The 9,238-nt window shown below is 37.3% G+C and overlaps 1 protein-coding gene across 1 annotated transcript; it reads right to left on the reverse strand.

Moving 5' to 3' along the window:
• Positions 1 to 211: 211 nt before the first annotated feature.
• Positions 212 to 837, reverse strand: LOC149663968 (uncharacterized). The gene is made up of 2 exons (XM_089841970.1): positions 609 to 837; positions 212 to 542 (listed from the first exon to the last, which is right to left on the reverse strand). The coding sequence occupies exons 1-2, from the start codon at positions 656 to 658 to the stop codon at positions 212 to 214; spliced, it is 381 nt and encodes a 126-aa protein (XP_089698096.1). The 5' UTR covers positions 659 to 837.
• Between the last annotated feature and the right edge of the window lie 8,401 nt (positions 838 to 9,238).

Consider the following 9,238-nt stretch of genomic DNA (forward strand, 5'->3'; position numbering starts at 1 on the left):
ACAAAATAAAAGGGTAAAAACTCACTCGTGAGGAATAAAAGTACAGTTGTTGTACACGACCTGCCGAACTTGGTTCAACAGGTCGTGCATGAACTCATTATCCTCGACGACCTCGGCGAGTACCGCCAGGTACACCGTGATTTGGGATATGAGACTATGAGTAAACAGAGATTATAATTTCATGTTATAATGAATAAATTAAATGAATCACTTACAAGTACCCATTGATGTTAAGATCTTCCTCTCCAGGCCGGGGCATTACTTGCCAAGAATAGTATATGGCCGGGAGAGGAATGTAAGGCGCTGGCGAGGGAGTTCTCGGTGGGTTTGGTGGTGGGGACGGACTGAGCGGTGGGCTGGATGGAGCCGAGCTGGGCTGTGGTGACGGGGTAAGCGATGGGCTGAGCCTTCGCTGCGGCCCAACAACGCAGCGAGGGCGTTGTGGGACTCTGGCCCCGGACTCAGGGGTCCCCGATCGGGATGTTCCCTGCGAGTCCGAAAACTCACAGGGGGAATACGGCGTGTCGATACCGTGGACGTAGCTATAGAGAAAGATTTTTTAGGTCTTCTCTTAAAAAGCTAAGTTTTTAAAAAAGGTTTTTTCTTACCATGTTGAAGAAAGGTCCATAGCGTCTTGTTGGGTGTGGTAGTGGCTCATGGTTCAGAGAAAATGGTGCCTTTGGGGGGTCAACCCAGTCGTTTTATACTTTTTACTAGGGTCAAGGCGTGTTCGAAATCAAACACGTAACTCCGAGGTATTTAGCACGTACAAGGCTAGAAAATTTTCGCGGGCGAATTGGTCCGACGCCTTGCTATTGGACTATTTTTCAGATGTCTTTCTTTATGGATACATTCGGAAAAACAGCATTTCTTTGATCTACCGTACAAGGGTCTTTGGTTTAACCGTATTTACCATCTCGAATAGTGAAAGTCCTTGTTAAAAGCTTAAAGAGGTTACTATAGTGAAAGGCAGGATTATGTCCTTACCTTTGAAAATGATTTCAACGCGTTCATGGCGTCTTACGGCCCTTTTCAACTAGTGTTTGTTCTATTGTGATGTATTTTTTCTCGAAGGGGTTTGGGAGGGGTCGACTATGTTTAGCCTTTGGTATTCTTTTTAAGGCTCTTTTAGTACAATGCAAGTAAAAACATTTTAGCTTCCGATCCCGTGCTTACCTAACATGTATATACCATAAAATGATAAAATTCTTGTAGAAGTCTAAAAAAACGTTCCTTTCGGACATAACTACTTCGCTGTAGGCAAAAATAGGGAATAAATTCGATAACAAGCTAACGCTATAGGGCAAGGCCATATAAACATTTCAAAAAATATAAGATATATAAGAATCAGTTGAGGGTACAACTCTTATTTGTATCTTACTACAAACGCTACAGGACAATACAAAGCTCGAAGAAGCTATAACACGCAGGCAATGGATGCTTTATCAACGCAAGGTTCCACTCTTAAATTAGAATGATTTCAACGCGTTCATGACGTCTTACGGGCCTTTTCAACTAGTAATAATTCAATTGTGATATATTTTTTCTTGAAGGGGCATGGTCGGGGCGAGGGGGGGCTATGTGCTTTGTTTGGTATTCTATTTTAGGATCTTTTAGCACAATTCATGTAAAAACATCTTCGCTCCCAATCCCGAGATTACCTAACAGGTGGATATCATAAAATTCCTCTAGCTTTTGTAGAGTGCTAAAAAGTGTCCCTTTCGGTCATAACCACTTCTCTGTAGGCAAAAATAGGGAATAAAATAAATTCGATAACAAGCTAACGCCATTAGGGAAGGCTATAAAAACAATTTAAAAATGTAAGATATATACGGAATCAGTTGTATCTTACTACAAGCGCTACAGGGCCATACAAATCTCGAGGCAGCAGGCCTGATAGTTGATGTTTTCTCAACGCAAGATTCCACTCTTAAATTCGGTTTACTTTTGATGTTTGGTCGATAGTGAGTTTCTTCAGCTCTTCAATTCGGAACTTATAGAAGATAATGCCTAGTTCTGTGCACCATCTGTGTGTAACAACATTTTTTTTGGAATCAATTGCTTTGCCACCGACCAAAGCGAAAATAATATTTTACATCTTCTGTAACTCCATAAATATGCATGGGAAACAAGATGCCTGGCCACTGTTAAGGCGTGGACCGGGTTTTCGTACTCTCCTCTTTTTTTCTCAACCTGTCAATATTTGACTGATTGTGTAGGCTTATAGTTTTGTAAGCTTATAACAAAGGATGCTTCTGTAGGAATAAATTTATAAAGACTATGATATAAAGTAAAAAGTTATTTATTTTCTTTAAAAGTATAGGTTCTAATAATAAGGATATTTTTTCAATTTTCATTTTAAATTGCATTTGATTTAACCTATAGTAATTTCTTCTGTCTTCGTAAGGAAGATGATAAATTTTAATATTATTTTTAAATCTTACGTAAGTCATTAAGTTTTTCTTTGATATACAAAGCGTTTAGTTGTTTTCTAACGTAAAGTTCCAAGACTAATCTTTCGAGATCTGTAGTTTTAACTTTAAAGGTATGATAAATTTCTTCCTTGTTTTCTTGGAGTTTTTCAGGTGTTTTTTCCTCGGTCGTGATTTTTATATTTTTGGTGTACGTCTCTGTTTCATCAAAGCTAAAGGGGATGTTTTTTGTGTGCCTACCTCTGATAAAGTTGCACTTAGGGAAATGTTTCAAATGTTCTTCGTAAGGATTATCGGTGGGTTTCCAGGCTAATAAAATGCCGTTGCATTCGAAGTACTGTACTAGATCGTCGGTATGTAACGAATAAAATCCCGCTCTACTGTCTCTTCTTTAAAAGTTTCGAAATTTGGCCTCTTAAGGAATTAAATATGTTATATTTAAGTGCCTAGTTGCTACCTGGCTGATGAAATATTTTATTACCTATTCCGTAAACACGTTCAGGCAAGGGCTTTAGGAGGTGGTTGACCAGTGCTATTGTATTGTTATCATTGGAATTTATTTTGGGATTTATTGCTTTTTTTAATTGTGTAGGCTGACTTCTCTCGTACACATTCATAGTGTTATTCATGACCGTGGGAAACTATAGGGTCACACTCTAAGAAATCGAAGTGTTAAAAATGTGTTAAAAGGGTGTAAATTTAGAATACTCTATTTTTTACACCGTAAAAACACCCAAAAAAGAGTTTTATAAAACCTTGAGTTTTTGTGGCCAATTTAAGGTGTAAATTCAGTGTAAAGTAACACTTTAAAAACACCCTTTGAAATTAAACATGGAAATTTATAATATGACTGGTTTCTTAAATAAGGTCTTTCATTTCCATTAATGTTTGAATATTAGAGTAAAAAATTATTTGTTTAACATTTATTTAAAGATGATATTCATGAAAGAACATATTTTTCCTTTAAGTAAAATAACTAAGAAATTGGTAATCAGGCGGTATTGTACCATTATAAAACACTGCTAAACGTGTTAGGCGACACTCTTACAGGTGTTAGGCGACAATTCTTAACGGTGGTAGGCGACAATTCTTAACGGTGTTAGGCGACACTCTTAACGGTGTTAGGCGACACTCTTAACGGTGTTAGGCGACACTTTTAACAGTGTTAGGCGACACTCCTAATAGTGTTAGGCGACACTCCTAATAGTGTTAGGCGACACTCCTAATAGTGTTAGGCGACACTCCTAATAGTGTTAGGCGACACTCCTAATAGTGTTAGGCGACACTCCTAATAGTGTTAGGCGACACTCTTAATAGTGTTAAGCGACACTCTTAATAGTATTAAGCGACACTCTTAATAATGTTAAGCGACAGTCTTAATAATGTTAAGCGACAGTCTTAATAGTGTTAAGCGACACTCTTAATAGTGTTAAGCGAAACTCTTAATAGTGTTAAGCGACACTCTTAATGAGATAAAATAAAACTTACTAGAAAAATTAAAAGAATAGAAAGGTTTTTCATTCTTAAATTCCTTATTTTATATTTAGAAGTTACAACGATTCCCTAATATTCTAATAATTCTTGATGTTCTATTATCTAATCTCATCCCTCATCCCTTTAAAAAGGGAATGACCATCGTCTACTACATGGATATTCACGCCAAGTTTTGCTGCGTTTCAAATTTCGTGGGAAATTTAGGTTCTAAAGCGAACCCCTTGCGTACCCAAAAAAATTCTCGAAATAGGAGCGCGCTCAGGCCTGGATTAAAAATGTTGGCGAAGTTACAAGGTTAGGTTTCTGGTTAATTAACGTTAAAGAGTTACCAATAATGAAAATATTTCTTCAGATGGTCATGTTTTTTCCCTCTCATTGATCAGAATTAACAATGGAAACCAACCTTGGAATGTACCATTTGACCGAACTCCCGCACCTAGTTCGCCTTTCCCAAAGTAGGAAACAGCGTCAAAAGACGACACTTTATAGGCTAATTTCCCTCCGATAATAACGGAGTAGCAAGAGAATACCTTGTTTAACGATTTGCTAGCTTATCTAAATATAAAAGAAAGGTGAAATAAGCCATAATCAATAACATATCCTTTGATATTATTGCAAAATGATGCTTCAAAGGATAAACTTATATTTAAATCGACGTAAATAACCAATTTACAGTAAATTGTTGAGATAATAATGGATTTTTAGTGAAAGGTTTGTTTGTATTTCAAATTTATATCAGCAGAAGCAAGCAATTTTAGATCAGAGTAAATTTTGTTATTATTAGGGTTTTCAAAATTTATTTTATTCAAAGGAAGCCCAGCACTTTGGGCCTTTTAGGAAGAGTGTGGGCGCCGTGTACACTTAACATTAAATTAACCTTCTTTGTTGCACCATCTATATTTAGTTTAGCTTTTGATTTTTTTTTATATTCATTTCCTTGGTTTTGAATAAATATAGACTAAGTTCATTAATATTGGCATTAGGCAACACCAGACGAAGCCCCGGTCACTACACGTGGAAGGCTGGCCAACTACCACTGCCTCTAACGGTGCTTCTTGGTGTGAGGGAAACTACCTCCGATGGCAGCCCTGCCCAGTGGTGTTTGGTTCTCTTATGGCAATCATCAAATGGTCTCTGATGGTTCTAGGTTTTAAAACCACAACGCTAGTATTTTTATTCTTAAAAAAATTAGGATTGAAGTAATATCAATAGTAGCGCCATGAACGCTGAATCTCTAAAGAGACTGATAAACGGGATAGAGACGTTTGCTCTGTAAAAAAATAAACCATAATGCACCTAAACTTAAACTTTTACTGGTATGATGTTTAAGTTTAAACCATGTAGAGACCATTTTTGGACCTCTAGTCTAGTGTTGACAGGCCAAGATTTGGGGCACTAGCTTTTCTGACATGTTTTATTTTTAGAAAAATTAGAGAACAAAAAGGGTTTTGTTTTTGTAAATAATGTTGTTGTTGAAATTAGGTTAAACGCGTTTCTGGTGCTTGAAAAACTCTTAGTGAAAAGAGATTATTAAATTTAACAAGAACGTCTTAATCTACTGCCTGAATATTACGGCCTCAAAAACCAATTTAATATTTATTGCAGTAGTAGAAATCGGAAACTTTCTGCCTTTTTTCAGAAGGTTTAATACAGGAATGTTTACCGATTTTTCATGCAGTTTTACATTGCATTTTAAGTTGATTAAATGGTCAAATTTATATGCAGACGTTGCACACTTCATCCTAGGAATACCCGTACTTAAAGGGGTACAATTCTGCACGTGAGAAGTTTCCGCCTTATATGGGAATAAGTTCTCTCAAGGTGAAACCTTGCTATGAATATAGCACTAAATGCTAATAATTCTGCGGAATAGCGAATGCTCAAACATTAATTAAACAGCAAAACCATACGAGTATTCGATATTTCAATTATGCCTCATGAGTGGTCAAAATGTAGCTATCCATAGTATTTTCTCCGTCAATATAGTATTATTACTACTACTATCCTACTAAAAAACTCCCACTCTTAAGGGTGTTATGCGACACTCTGAAAGGTGTTAAGCGACACTCTTAAATGTGTTATGCAACACTCTTGAAGGTGTTATGCAACACTCTTGAAGGTGTTATGCGACACCCTGAAAGGTGTTAAGTAAGACTATTAAAGCGGTTATGCGACACTCTTAAAGGTGTTATGCAACACTCTTATAGGTGTTAAGCGACACTCTTAAAGGTGTTAAGCGACACTCTTAAAGGTGTTAAGCGACACTCTAAAAGGTGTTATGCGACACTCTAAAAGGTGTTATGCGACACTCTAAAAGGTGTTATGCGGCACTCTAAAAGGTGTTTTGCGACGCTGAGAAAGGTGTTTTGCGACGCTGAGAAAGGTGTTATGCGACGCTGAGAAAGGTGTTATGCGACACTCTGAATGGTGTTACGCGACACTCTGAATGGTGTTACGCGACACTCTGAATGGTGTTACGCGACACTCTTAAAGTGGTTACGCGACACTCTGAAAGGTGTTACGCGACACTCTTAAAGTGGTTACGCGACACTCTGAAAGGCGTTATGCGACATTCTGAAAGGCGTTATGCGACACTCTTTAAAGTGTTATGCATTTTCTTAGAGTGTGTGATTTAACACCCTTTGGGTTGTAAACCAACACTGGAAATGGTGTTGAATTTAGCACCATCAAAAAGAGTTAAAAAGGTGTAGACTTACACCCCTATTTCTTAGAGTGCATAGGTTAGCTTAAGGTAGAGTTGAAAGTAACATTTTGAAAAATGTACAATTGTTTTATGACCTGTTAGAGAAATTCGGAATGTTGTTATTTAACAGACTTGAAGATAACAAGGGATATTTTAACAATTGAGAATCTCTAGAAACGCTTTACACACCATGTTTTTTATTTATAACCCCAATCAAGTATTGTCCCTTATTTGAGGTGTTTGTAGCGAAATTCTATTTATTGGCCACTCTTTTCTTGACATTTTATTTGACATAAAAAAGCCATCGTTCTTTTGTTATAAAAATGGTAAACTGTTGACAGTTGTGTGTCAAAAATGCACAGTGAGAAAACATCTGGTGACTGATAAGCAATAAATCAGGCTATTGTTAAACAATTGAGGAATGTGGGCGTGTCTATTAAGAAATTTCGTTAGCTTAATGTAGCATTTTTTGGAAAATATACAAAGTTTTTATGACCTGTTAGAGAAATTCGGAACGTTATTATTTATCATACGTGGAGATAACAAAGGATATTTTCGCAATTGATAATCACTAGAAACGTTTTACGTACCATGTTTTTAATTTATTACTCCAATAAAATTGTCTCTTATTTGCAGTGTTTGTAACAAAATTCTATTTATAGGCCGCTCTTTTGTTGACATTTTAAATAACAAGAGCATATCCAGCGATTTTTTTTGTTATAAAATCGGTAAACTATTAACAAGCGTGTGTCAGAAATGCATTGTGAGAAAACATCTGGTGACTGAGGAGGCAATAAATCAGGCTAATGTTAAATTATTGAGGAATATGGGCGTGTCTATTATGAAATTTAGTATAAAAGCGTCTGAGGAAATGATCACAATACACAGTCGATCTTCAAACACCGAGAGATAAACATGGATCCTGAAACTCTTCGTACAACTTTGAACGAACTGACTATAAATAGACCTTGGCCGTTACGTTTAATATAAGAGTTTTATTTTTACCTATGCGTCTATCTGCGACTAGATCCGTTGTACGGACCGCAGACTCCACCACAACTCGTAGTACAGGATGACTTAAATGTCATTCAAGCTTGCCTCGACTTACTCGAGTATATGAAAACAGTTGCTCGAGTACCAGAGGACTGTAATACTATAGATGAATTGGAAAACTTAAGGAATCTAATTCCTAGTCCCTTAAGAACTGAATACACAGATCGTCTAGCGAAACGACAAGAAGAAATTGAGCTGGGTATACAAGAAACACTAATCGCCGACTTCAACAACTCACAATATGACAAGGAGATAGCTGAGTTTTTAGACGGAAAGGATCAAGGACCACCCGAAAAGGAGATACTATTGAACGATACCCTACCGAGGGAGCACCGATCTGAAGAGGCGCTTTCTGACGATGATATCGACGTACAAGGGGGAGGAGGAGAAACGGACCCGCCCGCACCTATTGACAACCTACCTTCTTGCGAGATAATAGGTCAAAGTGAGAGATTTTACGAACATTTTAACATGTATGGTAGGGAGGTGGTTCTCAGAGTTACTGACGACCCCGTCGCTAGTGTATGCACCGTAACGAAATGCGTTCTTAGTAAGTATAGGCCTACAGATTACGTCCAAATTACTTTAAAGAGTGCGGCAAATATTTGCAGATCCGAACTAGAATTATCTTTTAGAAGAGCAGATCAAGTCGACGCTAATATTCTTTTTGACCAGCTTAGTGTTACGCTCTATGATGACGAAATGGAAGCATTTTTCCTAGGTCCTGTTAAAATTATTTTTAGCATTGTAAGAATACCGGAGGGTAAAGGGCGCCCTGTAGCACGAGGGATTAAACCTTTTAATCTATTCTGTAAAGATAGACGAGGTATTGTACGTATAGTCAATTCTGACAACCTGTGTTTAGCTCAAGCGTTATGTGTAGCTATGACTCATAGAGCTTACGCCGACGATACAAAGGGTGACAAGACTCTAAAAACGCGATATGTAACTATATCTAAAATAGATCCAAAGGGCACACTACAAAGAAATGAGGCTTTAGATTTATGTTATAAGGCCGATGTAAAAGTTAGTGAGTGTGGGACTGCCGAATCGTTTGAAAGGTTCAAATCTTACTTAAATCAATATTCGATTTTCGTCTACAAATTCGAAAATAGCGTCCCTGTTTTGATTTTAGGCGAAAGTGATCCATATGATACAGGGCCCCGCCTCTTTTTATTGAATGAAAATAACCATTATAACGTTATTACAAAATTAAGGCCACTTTTTAATCACGACCGATTCTGCGAAAAATGTCTCGTACCCTATTGGCGAATACAGTCCCATTAATGTAATGACTTTTGTTTTAGTTGCATGAGACCCACTATCTGCCAAGGCTCCCAGATAGCTTGTAAGTCTTGTTTGCGAAAGTTCTTAGGTGTTGATTGCTATCAAAGCCACTTAGCATCTTCCAGCGCTAAAAAGTCCCTATGTGAGCGCCTTTTTCACTGTAAAGACTGTTTAAAAATTATTGATTTTTCTCGAAGAACCGAAGCTCATACGTGCGATGAGATATTTTGTCAGGTCTGTAAGAAATATCAGCCCAGTAATCACTTAT

This window comes from Phalangium opilio, unplaced genomic scaffold (assembly GCF_054372755.1).
Source record: "Phalangium opilio isolate 3A_F unplaced genomic scaffold, DU_Popi_V2 ptg000061l_1, whole genome shotgun sequence".
Taxonomy (NCBI): Eukaryota; Metazoa; Arthropoda; class Arachnida; order Opiliones; family Phalangiidae; genus Phalangium; species Phalangium opilio.